Here is a 17,126-nt window from a genome sequence, read left to right as displayed (position 1 = left end):
CTCCAGCAGTGCCCACAATTGGGCAGTCAGATAATTCCCACCAAATCTATCTTTTTTTTTTTTTCTTCCTACGGGGAAAAGTTTATGAAGCAAATGAAATACCACATAATTAAATGACTCTCCAAAATGTTCCCTTAACTTTCTTTGGCCAGGGCCCTGGGGCCCTTGGGAAATAGGAATGTCTGTATGTATACAGCACTTGACCATTGGAATGTCTTGCAGCTAATGCTAACATTTATCTACCACATCAAACATTCATGGAGGAAACACAGCAAAGAATGTAGCATGAGTCTATGTGTTTCTTATTCTCCAGAAGTTGCCTTTGCAGTACACCATTGCTCTTATGAAGGGGTGAGCACTGGATAAATGGAGGCTGTTCTGAATTTTCATCTCTGTGAAACAGAAGGAAAACTCAATGTTAAAGAAACAATATGGAATTACAAAGAGAGTCAAGTTGGAAAGGGCTCTCTGTGCCTGGCAATGCTGTCTTCTGTAAATACCTATTGGCCAATGGTGGTCAGTAGCATCCCTGTCCCGATGTCTAACTGATGTGTATGTAGTGGTTCTGCTTATTCAATCCTGAAAACGTGATAAGAACCAGTGAACCACAGACTCTTAAGGGAGGATTATATCATAAGGCATTTTTTAGAACCTTTTGTGGGCGCTATTCACATCAACAAGTCAAGCAACCTAGATCCCCACCAACTGATGAATGGATAAAGTAAAGGCAGGAGTTCCTAAGAAGTAGAAGGTAAAGGAAGAAATATGGGTGTAACACTGAAAATAAATAAAAGACCCAGAGGCTAATCTTAGGATTCAAGCTTCAACAGGAAAGCAAAGCAGTCTGTCACTAGCTCCTTACCTCTACCTCAGGCTGAATGGTCTGGTCCTGAATCTACAAGTTCTCACCAAGCCTCCCTCAGACTGTAACCTCTCCTCAGCGTCGCTGGAGAATGAATGCCTCCTATGGAGACCTTGCTCCTGTCTTATATACTTCCCTAATGTTGGGATTTAAGGTGTGACTTATAATTCTCTTTTAGACTAATTCATTCTTGTGCAAGTCTGGGTGGCCTTGGACTCACAGAGATCCGTCTGTCTCTTAATCCTGAGTCCTAGGAGTAATGGTGTGTACCACCGCCTCCGATCCTCTGGCTGCTGGGATTAAGGTTGTGTGCCTGGCTTCCAAGGCTTGTGGCTGACTTTGCTTTCTGAATCCGCAGCGGAGCTTTAATAAATCATAAATAATGTATCACCACAGGTGGATGTCCCAGTTACTGTTCTATTGCTGTGAAGAGACACCTTGACCAAGGCAACACTTACGAAAGAACGCATTTAATGGAGGGCTGGCTTACAGTATCAGAGGTTTAGTTCATTATTGTCATGGCGAGAAGCATGGCGGTGTGCAGGCAGACACGGTGCTGGAGCTGGAGCTACATCCTGATCCATAGGCAGAGAGAGAGAGACTCTCAGCCTGGCATGGGCTTTTGAAACCTCAAAGCCCACCCTCCACCTTGGTGACATACTTCCTCCAACAAGGCCACACCTCCTAATCCTTCTAATCCTATCTAATAAGAGTTCCACGCCCTGGTGACTGAGCATTCAACTATATGAGCCTTTGGGGGCCATTCTTATTTTTTAAAAAATCACAATGGAGAAGTCAGAAATAGAAAGGTTCTGTTTAAATTACCTTCAAGTTGCGCTTGCTGGTACCTGCCTATAATACAAGTGTGGGGGAAACTGAGGCAGGAGGCTCTCAAGTTCAAGGCTAGCCATGGAAACTTAATGAGACCCTGTCTCAAAACTCACATTCTCATAATGAGTAAATTATCTTCAAGGAGTTGTTTCTTGATATATAGTGGGGTGTTAGCAATACCTTAACAAGTGTCAGGTAGAAATCACTCAAAAGGCAGTGGTCCAGGGAGCAATTTCATCAAAATACACACTTTTGTAGACCACACACAGTAGGATGGGGAAAAGAGAGTTGGCTTCAGTTTGACTGAACCAGATCAACTCATAAAAGAGCCTCGAAAGCCAGCAATCAAGTGTCGCTACTCACTAAATTACCATTTTCTACCCTAAAGCCCAAGGAATCAAAGCCCCATTTAAGCCATGAATGTTTGTGAGACTACTTTGATAAGGGCGCCATGGCCAAGATCAAATATCTTCATTTTCAGAAAAGAACAAAGCCAGACATTGCCTCTGTGACGTGTGAAATCGCTTTATGTAAAAGACACTGTAGGAGTCAGAGTCAAGACAAGATGAAAAAGAACCAAAGCATAAAAGCGTAAGGGGACCCACCCATCCCCTCCAAGACTCTCATTAGACACAATCACTCCGAATCGCTTCTCTGCAGGAGAAATTAATCATCGCCATCTTCACCACCATCACCGTCATCATCATTACCAATCACCTGATCTTATTTCTACATCTGTGTTACAACGTTGATGATTTTCTTTCTTGAGGCACTGGTTTGAAACCACAGGGTCTGAGTCTTCTCAAGCCTTCTTTGCAACCACGGCCTCACGATCTACCCCAAAGGGTTGTCCCTTAAGTGGCTACACTTAGGAATGTGATAATAGTGAATAGTAAATAGGGGTTCTCTGGCCCAGCAAGGCCACGTCTCAGAGGGATTCAAGAAGTACAGTGGGGAAAGACGGATCTCATTACAAGAGGGCAACCCTGAAAATTAATTGCTGTCTCTAACATCTCTGACTGTGCACACCTCCCTTGAGAGGAGATCCACTGTCATGGAGGGGAGCGATGAGCACAATGTGTGTTGTCATTTCTTACTGGACTCTTCCGCACCAGGAAGTGCAGGCCCAGAATGTCCTCTCTGTGTGGGTAGCTGCCACCTCCACCCTCAAGATAAGATAAAGCTCGCTTCCTCCTGTGTAGTGGGTTGCTAAGGTGTGTGTTGTTTTCATGAGAAATGACTCACCAAAACAGAGCTATTCAGTTCCTTCTCGATTTTTTTTCTCCACTGTGAAATTTTTGGAATGATGCCTTATTTTATAACAAGTGGCCAGGATGACAGATTTGTCACGATGCCTCATTTCGGCCAGCGGGCACTCACTCTTCAAAAACTGGACTTTTGTTTCTTCTTGAATATAATTCTGCTTCTGAAAGCGCCACTCCCGTTACTGCCCTGGTGACCAATGGCATCATCACTTATGTTGGGGGTGTCATTGCTCTGGGGCATTTTGCAAAATAGTCAAAGAAGCACATTTGTCATAAAAACAGACTTCTAAGCAGAAGTGAAGTTTAGTTTATTGCTTAACACAGTTTTTGGGGGAAAAAAAAAAGGATGTTTGAGAACAATGGTTGAAATTTGCTGGTTAGGCGGAATTCCTGAGCATGGCAAAGTGACCCAGTATGGGTCACCAGAATAGCATTAACACATTAGAAAATATCCACTTGCCCTGGCAGAGGAGTCTTCTTGCTTGAGAGCTGCCCAGATAACCCACGGGACAGCTTTCTAGAACAATTGTTTCTTTCTCATAGTAATAAAATACAAAGTTTCCTTCAGACATTTTGCCCTACATCTGTTTTCCTTTCTTCTTTTGTACAGGTGATAAATAAAGCAGCTGCTAATCAAGTCCTGAGGTCTCAGCATGACCCAGAATATGTTTTTCAGCTGCCATTAAGTAATCTTTATGAACGGATATGATCTCACACATTGCCATTTAAAGGGCATGTGAAATGTCCTCACTTCCCATGGGTGTTCAGGGATGTGCTTTGAAAATATCTATCATTTTTAAACACTTTTTTATTATATATTTAAATTAGAAACAAGCTTGCTTCCCATGTCAGTCCCAGCTCCCTCTCCCTCCCCTCCACGCCCATTCCCTCCCCCCAGTCCGCCACCCAATCCCCACTCCATTCCCCAGGGAGGGTAAGGCCCTCCATGGGGGATCTCTAGCGTCTGCTATTTCTTTCCAGGGAGGGCCTAGGTCCTCCCCCAAGTGTCCAGATTGAGAAAGCATTCCTCATTGTAAGATGGACACCCAAAGTTCATTTGTGTGCCAGGGATAAACACTGATCTACTACCCAAAGCCCCATTTTTTTAATCAACATTTCTCTGGTTTCCAGTGAGACTGCACACCTCGTCATGTGCCTGGCAGCATATAAACATATAAACTTATTTTCCCATGAACCTTCATATTTATTTTCTTATGATAAGCTCTAGAGAGCCTTTACCCAGAGTTGACTAAATATGATTTTTATTCGTTGTTAAATCTACTTCCTATGCTTCTAATATTCTTATTTTTAATCTGCATGGGTAGCAATAATGTGTTTTCCAAAAAAAAAAATGAATGTTCCGCTGCTCTAATGTCACTAGTAAATTGTGGCGACATTATTTATGATTTATTGAAGCTTGCCTGAGGATTCAGAAAGCAAAGTCAGCCTCAAGATACAGAGATCAGGCAGTGGTGATACACACCTTTAGTCCCAGAAGTCAGAAGCTAGGAGGTGGTGGCACATACTTTAATGCTAGGACTCAGGATTAAGAGGTAGACAGGTCTCTGTGAGTCCAAGGCCACCCAGACATACACAAGATTGATCCAGTCCTAAAGAGAAAAGGCTCACACAAAGATGACCTCAGCACCTGGAATCACATGCCTTGAATCCCAGCACTAAAGGGGTATAAAAGATAAGAGCAGGGTCTTCAGTAGTCAGGATCAGCCATTCATTCTCCAGCCACATTGGGGATAGGAGGATGACATCAAAATCTCAGGATTCTCCAGCCATGCTGAGGAGAGGTTACAGTCTGAGGTTTGGTGGAGCCAGGATTGCATTTCAGTCTGAGGTAGAGTGAAAGCTAGTGCCCAGTTGCTTTGCTTTTCTGATTTTCAGTTTGGAGTTTGAATCCCAATATCACTCCTGGGTCTTTTATTTATCACGATAGAGTAAATAGTTGATCTCCACTAATTTGAATGCTTATGTGTATGACGCCATCTGGTGGAGCATGGTCAACCAACCAGCAGCTACATTCCTGAAGTTGAAGGGTTCCTGATGTCCCTCCCAGTAACCATAAACTGCCAGTAGCTCCCCAGCTAGGCATAGTGACTCTCGGGCCCCTCCCCTATCTGTACTAGAATGTTCACTGATGAGTTTTTCTTTTAGGTCTGTGCAGCTAACTACAACCTCTCTGAGTTCATGAACACTACTGCCTTCCTTCCCACCCTCTGGGTCATACATTCTTTCTACCTCCTCTTCCACGATGTTCACTGAATCTGCGAGGGTGTGGTATAAATGTCCCATTTAAGGCTGAGAATTCTGCAGTCAATTTTTCTTTGACAAGTTAAGAGTCTCTGTGTTGAGAGCTGCCCACTGTACAAAGACGTCTCTCTGGCTAAAGTTGGCATCACTCTATGGGTATAAACAAAAATATTTAGAAGGCTAGTTGACATTATGTCCACTTAGTGAAACAACAGTTGTAGGAAAACTGCCGTCCCCCAGGGTCTATGACGTCCCCAGCCATGGATTATTGGTCAAGTTCATTATATCACATATGGTTTCCTCCTGTGGAGCAGTCCTCAAAGCCAATCAGAAAGTGGTCTGTTACCCCCCATAACAGCCATGCCACTATTATACCAGTAGGCACATCTTGTTTGGCAAGGTCAGCATGCAAGGTTCACTGCTGGGTAAATCCATTAATAATAACTTTTCCCCAACATAGCACTTTCTGGTACTGCGAACCAGACCTAGCTTTTGTGTGGGCTCTTGAGATCCAAACTCTGGGCACCATGTTTGTTTGGAAGACACTTAACCAACTAAACCAGTTTATATCCTCATAGTGCATCCCATGACCAATCATAGGGTACAAAGCATGGGGGAAGTTGTCTTTATGGATCAGACTCGGAAATGGTGCATTTTCAGCAGCTTGGATCTCAGTTTCCTCGTTAGGTTCGATCTCAATTATATGAGATAATTGAAAGTTAGATACATAATTGATTTATTGAGTGAGAAACTCACTAATGTATAGATAGGTATAGATACAGACCTACGTGCTGTTTGCTAATATGAAAGGACAAATAAAAATGGAAATGTGGTGGCGCACACCTTTAATCCCAGCACTTGGTATGCAGAGGCAGGCGGATCTCTGTGAGTTTGAGGCCGGGCTGGACCGACAGCCTCCAAAACAATACAGAGAAACCCTGTGTCGTAAAAACCAAAAAAAAATGGAAATGAGTTCATGCAAAGGAAGATCTTAGATGTTACCAAGCACAGAATTCTGAAATAGATCAGTCACTGGTGTTTCCTTCCTCCTCAGGGTGTCTGGGTGTTCCAGAGAGTTTTAATTGGTCTAATTGTTTTCTAAGGTCATCAAACCTCGATGATTTCCTGAAACAATATTTCCTTTCTAGCCAGGTGTAGTGACCTGTCTGTAATCCTAGCATTTGGGATGCAGAGACTGGAGAATCATGAGTTAAAGGCTAGCCTCAGCTACATGGTATTCTAGGAGCAAACCTGAGCTTCATTATACCCTGTTTTAAGGGAAAAGTATTTCCTTTTATGAAAATAGTTTGGGGGGGGGAATGTCTTACACCCTGGTGGTGAGAATTTAAAATCATGCAGCCATCACAGAATATGGTAGTCCCCTCAATATAGTAGAGATAAAGCTGCCAGATGACCTAGTAATTCCATCACTGGTTATGTGAATACGCAGAAAATAAAATCAATATGTTGAGGAGACATCAGCATTCTAATACTTACTGTGGCATTATTCAAAGTAGCTAGCATAGAGAATCAACCTAGACATCAGTTCATAAATTGAAGAATGGATAAAGAAAACACGGTGGATATACACAATGGAACATTAGTCAGCTATTATAAAGGAACTAAAGAGTATCATTTGTGGCTGTGTGGATGCAATCAGAGTACGATGTGTTAAGCAAAACAAGTCAGAGACAGAGAGGCAAACCCTTATTGCTCTCACATGCGTGTGCATACCTAGAAAGCCAACTTCATAGAAGTGATTAGTATGCCAGATGCCTGGGGGGAGTGGGTAGGGAATAAAGACAGTATGGCTAAGCCATACATATGTGTGATTAAGTAGAAAGAATAACTTCTAATGCCCTGTGGGATAACCAGGTACTTCTGGATGACAACAACAAAATGTACATTTGAAATAGCTAGGGGAGAGGATTGTGAATATCCCCAGAACAAAGAAAGATAGATATCTGAGATTATGGTTATGTAGATATCTTTATCTAATCATCATATATTATTAAATACATGCACTAGCCAGATGGTGGTGGTGATGTATGTCTTTAATCCCAGCACTTGGGAGCCAGAGGCAGGTGGATCTCTGTGAGTTTGAGGCCAGCCTGAGTTCCAGGACAGCCAGGGCTACACAGAGAAACCCTGTCTCAGAAAGAAAAAAAATGCACTAAAATACCTCACCATGGCCTCTATTCATGCATATAAATGTATTATGTGTCAATCAAAACTAACTTTAATTAAAAAGAAAAGAAGGAAGAGAAACTAAAGAAGAGGTTATTCTCCTGAGCTTCCTTCCATATGGGATTTTTGGCAATCATAGCGGTCAGTACTGTTTTTCCTGGTGCTTAGGATGCTGCACCAAGGACAGCAACCACAGCCTATCACTGCTTCCATGGAGTATGACTCTACCAGGATCTTCAGTGAACACTCACTAAACTCCTCATTGTTCTCTCCCAGGATCCCCAATGAACACTCACCAAGCTCCTCATTGTTCTCTTCCAGGATCTCCAACGAACACTCACCCAAACTCCAGATCCGGAGTCACAGTTACCTGAGGGCAGTAAGTGAAGTCTCCATCAACAGAAGCCTGGACAGCCTTGACCCCGCAGGCTTGCTCACGTCACCAAAGTTCCGCTCCAGAAATGAGAGCTACATGCGAGCCATGAGCACCATCAGCCAGGTAAGAGCCATCAGAGCCTCAGGGGCCGTGAGCCATTCATTATCAGTGAGAACAGGAAGTACAGCTGATGCTGCAGTGTAGGCCACATGATCAACCAGCAAACTCCTGGTCTTGATGGTCTACTAGGAGAAGAGTAGCCCTTTGCAGGTGAACCGGGTACAAGGAAGGAATCCTGGGAAATTCATTAACCTACCATGTAGGTACCATTCAAGTTTCAGGATGGTATTGGTAGAGGAGGCTTCCGCTGCAGAGTTGCTTGAGGGGGGGTCCGTGCCTAGGGCAGACATCACCGGCAAAACCCTAGTCATAAAAGTACTACAGTTTAGAGTGGGCATTAGTGAATTTAAAATTTTTGCGAAGCTGGGTGTAGTGGCACACGGAGATTTGATCCTACACTCAGGAGGCAGAGAAAGCCAGATCTCTGTGAGTTCCGGGCCAGTCAGAGCTAGATAGTAAAACCCTATCTCCAAAGCAGATTAGTAAAACTGTGAAAAAAATGTGTGCACATTTATGAACTTCATAACCTCAATGTGTTTAGAAGAAGGGGACATGTCATGTCCCTCAGCAGGACACTGCTGTGCAGCTGGATGTTTCAGGTCCCTGTGCTGTGAGTACGACCTTCCTTGGGACATCACTCCCCAATGACGGCCAAGTAAGATATCAGACCTGGAAAAGTCTAATGCTGTCTTCGAGTCAAGTGCCACAATTCCACGGTGTAGTCATTTGGCCTTAAGAGAAAAAAAATAACAGAAAGAATGGTCATCCTTAATGGAGTTCTAATGACACATCATTTTTCAAGCACCATATTCAACTTTCAAATAACACAGTGTCTTTAAGGACAATTTCAACCTTCCTATTACAGTTGCAATGGTGTCATTATTCAGAGAACAGTTTCTTCTTCAAAGTCACTGAACCATACACACTGACTTTTCTAAAAGAAGATGATTTTGTGAGTTAGTCTTGTAGAATATTATATATATATATATGTAGAAGAATAGTGTCGAATTTAAGCACATTATACTCTGTTCCCATTTAAAATCTGACATTATTCACCAAAGGCTCCGAAGAGGGATCCAAGTAAAATGTTATAAACCAAGGAATTAGACTCAAATGTGTAACGTTTAGTCTTCCTACCCACCACCTGGTTCCTGTTGCTGCTTTCAGCCCCCAAATAACACACAGGACACTATAATAATTATGAAGCTGTTGGCCGTTTGCTTGGTTTCTTATAGGCTAGCTCTGATTTGATTATTAACTCATAATTTTATAAGAACTTACCTTTTTGAGGACACACTCCTGAGCTCCTGTTGCTCCCGGAGATCACATGACAAGAGCTCTTCTCACCACAATTCCCAGAATCCTCCTCGACTCCTAGTCCCACCTATCTTGTTTCCCTATTGGCCAACAGTGCTTTATTCAAACCAATCAGACACATATTTACAGAATGACATCTCCCAACACAAGTGAACTTCTTAAACTTTTTGAACATATGATCCCTTTATGCTTAAAATTTTTTATGCAACTCCACATATACAGGTATATAAAATAAGTGTACAATTTTACTGGTGATAAAGCATAAATTTACACTAAAGCAATTCTTTGATATACGTATAATTGTAGTGTTTATTAAAGATAAAAGTGAGTTGCCATGCTAAAGATACTATAAAGAATTCAATCCTGCAGGCAGTCATGGTGCACACCTTTAATTCCAGCACTTTGGATGCAGAAGCAGGTGGATCTCTGTGAGTTTAAGGCCAGCCTGGTCTACAGAGTGAAACCTCAATCCTGGCTGAATATTTGATAGGAAGGCCAATAGTATATTCAGTGTTTTTCAGAGTGTGTCACCATCTGTGCTGAGAATGCTACTTGCAGAAGTAGTTTTAAGGCCACTTAAGAAAGTGTCCCAACTGCAAGCCAAAAACCACTAAACAAATTATGAAACTCAAATAATGACATTTAAAATAAAATTTCCTAACACAATATGATCTAAAGATACACTAAGTTGACACTTACATACTGAGAACTGACTTCCACAAGGTTTCTTCTGACCACACGCACACTCTGGCATGCACACCCACACACATAACACATACACGCACATAAATATATATGCACATAAATGTAACTTAGTTTTTTAAGCAGGTAATGTGTTAGAGGCTGGGGATGTCTATTATAATGAGAGTGTCTGCCTAGCATACAGGAGTCCCTGGGTTTGATCCCTTCAAAACTTATGTATCAGATTGTTTTCAATGAATAAACCTTAGGGTCCAGAGATTCACACTTGGGTGAAAAAAAAAACTTTTAAAATTGGATAAAGTAGAAGTTAGACATGGGATTATTGTTAAGATATGGATGTGGAGGGCTGTAGGGTGGCTTGGGAATGTGCATTCTTGATTTTGTTAGTATTTCCAAGGATATTTGGTTATTATTACCTGTTAAGTCAGACATTTATTTCCTTTGGTTTTCTATGTCTTTGTAAGAAAAAGAACAACCCTATTAAGAATGCATGGTTAGCCTAGATGGTTCAGTAAAATAAAGACAAGTTACAGAATACAGAATTGTGTTTGCTGTATGATTCAGGTTTTATTAAAACTAGGAAATGTGTATAAACCCTCTGAAAAGGTAGATGACCAAGGTGAATGCCTGCAACCTTAACAAGGATGGATATTTCACTGTTCCTTTGTGATGTTTGTTACAGAAATAGTTGAGAGGAAAAAAATAAATAAGTTATACTTATGAGCACATGCGTGGATAAGTTGCTTTGAAATTATTTCAAACTTGAATGAATCACATATAAAATAAACAAACCCTGATGGATTTTAAACTTGGATTCTGACTCAATGACTAAGCCAGAGAGGTGACTCTGCAAATAATGGTACTTGCCACCAAGACCGATAACCTGAGTTTGATACCTAGATCCACGTGGCAGAGAGAATCAAATCTGACAAGTTATTCTCTGACCTCCACAGACACACACACACACTTTATTTTTTAAAAATGTTCAGAGAGCTAAAGAAATGGCTTAGCATTTAGGAATACTTGATGTTCAACTGTAAGAGGCCAGAGCTTGAATCCCAAAACCCATGTAAGGAGCCTTGCAATCTGAACAAGTATGTATCCATAGCTCTGAACTGAAAAAAATTATAGGAGGATATCTGGGGCTTGCTGGTGTACACCCTAGCTAAGAAAACAACAGTACTAGATTCAGAGAGAGACACCCCCCCTCGCCTCAAAGGAATAGGCAGATAATTCAGTGTGTAGCCTTGAGCTCACCTGCCTCTACTTAAGGCATGTGCCATGATATTAGGCTAAAATATGTTGTTGTTGTTGTTGTTGTTGTTTAATTATCTTTTTTTCTTGAAAGAGGGTCTTACTTCAAAGATCTTCATGAATATATTTGTAAAGAGTTTATGGATAAGGACAGCCTAGTGGTTCACACCTTTAATCCCAGCACTCCAGAGGCAAAGGCAGGAGGATCTCTGTGAGTTCAAGGCCAGACTAGTCTGTATAGAGAGCTTCCGGACATCCAGGATTACATTAAAAACCTAAAAGCCTCCTATCTCAAAAAAAGAAGTTAATTAATTTTTTTATGAAACGTGAAACCTATAAATACTTTGAAATCTTGATCTTGCTTTTTAAGATTTTGACGTATCTAGGTTTGGCCTATTTTAATACAGAATATATCTTGCAAAACAAAATAAAATAATGTATGTTCCTTGAAATTATTTGATGAACTAGACACTTCAGAAGGCAAAGTAAAATAGTTTACAAAAATAGTAGTTGCTAAAAAGTTACACTGAAATACATGAACCATGACCACAAACCAATAAATTGGCTCTCTAGACTCCCATTTATAAATAAGGAAGGGGATAGAGAACACATCCTACTGATGAAATGTTTACCCAAGCAAGAGGCCCTGGCTTCCATCCCCAGCAATGCAAAATAAAAGCAAGCTAATTGGAAACAGTAAATAGCATTATCAAGAAGGCATTGGGGAAAAGTTTCCTTCCCATCCTGCATTTCTTCACTGCTCCAGAAACAAAGATCTCCTTTGGGAGTGGAGGCAGAGGGAACACGCACAGAATATGCAGGTGTGTGTTCCAGAGCAAGAGGTAGGCGTCCTCCTCTATTTTGACGTATTCCACTTCGTGTTTTGAAGCGAGGTCTCTCACTGAAATTGGAGCTCCCAGGTTGGCTAGGCTGGCTGACCCATGAGCTATCAGGATTTTCCTGTCTCTGCTGTCCAATGCTTTCCCAACACTTCCGTTTACAGGCACATGTTAACCCTGGATAGTGATTTGAAAGAAAATGGTCCCCAAAGGGAGTGGCACTAATAGGAGGCGTGAAGTGGGTGTGGCCTTGTAGGAGGAAGTGAGTCACCGTGGAGGCGGGCTTTGAGGGCTCATATATGCTCAAACCACACCCAGTGTCTCAATTCACTTCCTATTGTCTGCAAGTAGAACTCTCAGCTACCTCTCTAGCACAGCGTCCTCTGTCCCGCCAACATGTCCCACCCTGATGATACTGGAGTGAACCTCTGAGACTGTAAGCCACCATCTCAATTAAATATTTTCCTTTATGAGAGTTGCCCTGGTCATGGTGGCTCTTCACAGCAAAGAAACCCTCAGGCGCTCTCCTTTTCGATATAGGTACCAGGAATCCAAACTCAGGTCCTCCGGCTTGCAAAGCAAGACTTCTTGCACGCTGAGATATCTCCCCAGCCCCGAAGTTCTCATCCTTAAAAATGTCTATTATATTATCAGCTAGCTGCCACTGACTTACAATCTGTGGCATAAAGGAAATAACACACATTGGAATGATAACTGCTGCTCTTATGGGGAGTGAAGTTTCCAGATACTGGGAGGGAGCTGTTGGAGCCAGCCAGGTGTTGACCATCGCGTGTCTGCCGGCAGGTGAGCGAGATGGAGGTGAACGGGCAGTTCGAATCCGTGTGTGAGTCCGTGTTCAGCGAGCTGGAGTCGCAGGCTGTGGAGGCTCTGGACCTGCCCATGCCTGGCTGCTTCCGCATGCGCAGCCACAGCTACGTGCGGGCCATCGAGAAGGGCTGCTCCCAGGACGACGAGTGCGTGTCGCTGAGGTCGTCCTCGCCTCCACGCACAACCACCACCGTGAGGACCATCCAGAGCAGCACCGGTGAGTGAGCGAGCCGGGAGCCCCAGCCTGGGCGCAGCTGCTGTCCAGGAATTTGGGTGGCTTCGCTGTGGCCGCTTGGTCGACAGTAACAAATGCCATCTGTGTCCCACACAGAAAAAGAGTTTCCTTACTTGACCCGACCTACTCCTCCCCGTCATGCTCACATGCTCTTCCCTCCATCATCATGCTAAAAATTCACAACTACAGCTTATGGTCAGGGGGAGACAGTCCGACATAGTCTCATTGGTACTCCCTACTCGGACTCCAAATAGGTAAGCCCTGGGCTGAGACTAACCAAAAACACCTGCTTCTTGGATTCAGCCTGAGTCCTTTTTATTCCAAGGTGGCCGTGGTGTGACTCTTCCAGGAGACCTAAAATATCCGGTTAAAATTTTTAAAAAGAACAAGGAGAAGAAGAAAAATGGGCATAATAGCAACATTGACTAGGAGTTTATGAATTTTATTACAACAACAACAAAAAGACTTGTTTCATTGGTTTAAGTCATGCCATATATAAACAGTTCCTCCCTCTAAACTGTGGTTTCTGCAGAGAAACTGTGTTTTTATGGGCATATTTTTAGGAGCAGGGGCATGGGGAAGCTTGACTAGTTTCCATGGAACTAGAATGTGCATAGTAACGCAGTCTCGCACTATGTGAGGCTAGATTAACAATTGAGCAACCAAGAAGGAAAAAAAATCCCTCCATCTTAACCAGGTTTAGCTTTATGACTGAATTCAGCCTGACTCCCATAAAGTGATTCCACGAGAATACCATCAAACTTAAAGAGCCTAGATAAATAATGATGAGTAAATTAGAAACGCCTACACCAGGACACGGTATCAGTAAATGGTGATGAGTAAACTAGAAACGCCTGTACCAGGTTATCGGATTACCCTGTGCTAGCACTAGGGGCATCAGTGTCAGCGTTAGCCTGGCCTGGTGAAGCAGGCCTGTAATTCCATTCCTCAGGGGGGCTGAGGCAGGAGGATTGTGAATCTGAGTCAAACACTTCAGACTGAAACCTGTCTCAAAAAAAAAATAATAATCAGAGAAATGATCATTCATTCTAGAAGTTTTGAAGGCTTGAGTGGTAAATCCTCGAAAACCCCTACTAACTAGAGATAAACGACTGAGGTAAGAATTTGTAAACTTCCGTAGAAGTCCTGAGCAAAGATTTCTGGCCACGGCAAACTGAGAAATGTTTCTAAGCACAGTCGTGTCCAGACCAAAGACAGTGGACGAGATACACCTTTCTTGGTAGGATATCCCCGAGGGCAGCGTCAGACAAGGCTAATGAAATAAAGGTGACTCCTGAAGCGTCCGAAATAACGTCCTTTAACGATCCATCACAGAATATCCTGTGTGTCTCAGGTCGTGCCATACATGCGGTTTTGAAGGTCTGCGCTCTGCTGGGGCGCGTCGACGTGCGCCTTGCTCGTGGTTGCGCACCCTCCACCCTCGCCCTCCAAACAACCCTTCCCTGGTGCTGGGCTCATTTCCTCTCTGCCCATTGCACTGCCTGCCAGCCAGAGTTGTTCCTTCAATACAAGTGATGCAGACAGAGAGCATGGCCCACTTGGGCCTGGGAGGAACGGTGGAAGGAGAGGCTCTGCGGGATGCTCCTCCCACGCCCGGGGAGAGGTGCGGAAATAAAGCGGAAGGGACCATCTGACTGGCTGTGCCCTTCTCGCCTCTCAGAACGTGTGTGGCTTTTATCACTAACAGGCAGTGTGACTTGCACACTCCGGGGCAGTTCTCCTCAGCTCCTCGCACTCACTGCTGACCCTGCCACCAACACTCTCTCTCTCTCTCTCTCTCTCTCTCTCTCTCTCTCTCTCTCTCTCTCTCTCTCTCTCTCTCTCTCTCTCTCTCTCTCTCTCTCTCTCTCTCTCTCTCTCTCTCTCTCTCCCTCTCTCCTCTCTCCCTCTCTCCCTCTCTCCCTCTCTCCCTCCCTCCCTCCCTCCCTCCCTCCCTCCCTCCCTCCCTCTCTCTCTCTCTCTCTCTCTCTCTCTCTCTCTCTCTCTCTCTCTCCCTCTCTCCCTCTCCCTCCCTCCCTCCCTCCCTGAAGAGTTCAGACAATAAGGTTGCCAAATAAAATCCAGGCTTGCCAGTTAATCCCCAGGTAAATAGTGAGCAATGTGTAAGAAACCCAGATGTTGGACCGGAAAAGAAACCGGACTCTGGGGTCTTGTGATACTGAATGAGTGTAACTCTATAAACAAAACATGTAAGGCTCTTGTTGGGACGTCCATTCGCTGGCTGACTTCTGCCAGGTGGCCCCGAGGTGATCAGGCCGTTTGCTTGGACAAAGAAGTGTCAGGCTTTTGTTAATTTTTTTATTTCTTTTATTATTTAAAGTCTTTTTTGTTTGTTTTTTTACATTCCAGTCCCAGTTCCCCTCCCTCCTCTTCTTCCCGTTCTCCCCACTTCCCCCCCCAACCCTCCTCCCAGCTGCTCCTCGGAGAGGGTAAAGCCTCCCCTAGGAAGTCTACTGAGTCTGTCCCATCATCCCATTGAGGCAGGACCAAGGCACCTCTCCATCACCACACCCGTGTGTCTAGGCTGGACAAGGTGCCTCTCCATATCGAATGGGCTCCACTGAGTCAGTTTGTGCATTAGTGTTAGATCTTGGACCCACTGCCATTGGCCTCATATATTGTCCCAGTCACACCGTTGTCACCTATATTAAGGGAGTCTAGTTCAGTCTTATGCAGGTTCCCCATTTGTTAGACCTGAGACAGTGTGATCTCTCACTAGCTCGGGTCAGCTGATTCTGTGGGTTTCTCCATCATAATCTTGACCCCTTTGTTCATATTATTGCTCCTCCCTCACCCAATAGTTGTGGATTTCTGCATCTGCTTCTGGAAGAGGGTTCAAACTTCTCTGGGGTTGTGGATTGTAGGTTGGGTATCTTGCTTTGTGACTAATATCCACTTATGAGTGAATACATACTATATTTGTCTTCATAGGTCTGGGTCACCTCACTCAGGATGTGTTTTGTTTTCTTCTAGTTCCTTTCCATTTGCCTGCAAATTTTGAGATGTCATTGTTTCTTACTGCTGAATAGTACTCTATTGTGTAAATGTACCACCTTTTCTTTATCCATTCTTCAAGTGAGAGGCATCTAGGTTGTTTCCAAGTTCTGGCTATTAGGAATAATGTTGCTATGAACATAGTTGAGCAAATGTCCTTGTGATGTAAATATGCCCCCTTTAGGTATATGCCTAAGAGTGGACTTGCTGGATCTTGAGGAAGACGAATTCCCTTTTTTCTGAGAAACCGCTGTGCTGATTTCCAAAGTGGCTGTACAAACTTGCACTCCCAGCAGCAATGGAGGAGTGTTCCCCTTTCTCCACATCCTCTTCAGCATAAGCTGTCACTGATGTCTTTGATCTTAGCCATTCTGATCAGTGAAAGATGGAATCTCAGAGTGATTTTGATTTGCGTTTCCCTGGTGACTAAGGATGTTGAGCCTTTCCTTAAGTGTCTTTCTGCCATTTGAGATTGTTCTGATGAGAATTCTCTGTTTAGATTTGTACCCCATTTTTAATTGGATTATCTGGCAGTTGATGTCTAGTTTCTTAAGTTCTTTGTATATTTTGGAGATCAGTCCTCTGTCAGATGTGGGGTTGGTGAAGATCTTTTCCCATTCTGTAGGGAGTTGTTTGTCTCATTGACCATAATCTTTGCTTTACAGAAGCTTCTCAGTTTCAGGAGGTCCCATTCATTAATTGCTGCTCTCAGTGTCTGTGCTACTGGTGTTCTATTTAAGAAAATGGTCTCCTGTGCCTATGTATTCAAGTGTATTTCCTACTTTTTCTTCTGTGAGGTTCAGTATGGATGGATTTATATTGGGGTCTTTGATCCATTTGGAGTTTTGTGCATGGTGATAGATATGGATCTATTTGCATTCTTATGTTGACAGCCAGTTATACCAGCACCATTTGTTGAATATGCTTTCTTTTATCCATTGTATATTTTTAGCTTCTTTGTCAAAAAAATTAGGTGTTCATAGGTGTGTGGACTGATATCAGGGTCTTTGATTTGATTCCATTGGTCCACATG

The 17,126-nt window shown here is 43.3% G+C and overlaps 1 protein-coding gene across 13 annotated transcripts in view; it reads left to right on the top strand.

The window, feature by feature from the left end:
- Dlgap1 (DLG associated protein 1) overlaps positions 1-17,126 on the top strand; it is a 796,987-nt gene that overhangs the window by 612,084 nt on the left and 167,777 nt on the right. For all 13 annotated transcript variants that reach the window (XM_040752844.1, XM_040752843.1, XM_040752842.1 and 10 more), the window contains 2 exons: positions 7,729-7,906; positions 12,820-13,060. In XM_040752844.1, the coding sequence (XP_040608778.1) occupies positions 7,729-7,906; positions 12,820-13,060 (419 nt within the window). The remainder of the gene's footprint in view (positions 1-7,728; positions 7,907-12,819; positions 13,061-17,126) is intronic.

The sequence above is a fragment of the Mesocricetus auratus genome, unplaced genomic scaffold, assembly GCF_017639785.1.
Source record: "Mesocricetus auratus isolate SY011 unplaced genomic scaffold, BCM_Maur_2.0 Super-Scaffold_100010, whole genome shotgun sequence".
In the NCBI taxonomy this organism is placed as follows: domain Eukaryota; kingdom Metazoa; phylum Chordata; class Mammalia; order Rodentia; family Cricetidae; genus Mesocricetus; species Mesocricetus auratus.
The sequence above is the reverse complement of the archived record's forward strand: the minus strand, read 5'-3'. Positions and strand labels throughout refer to the sequence as shown.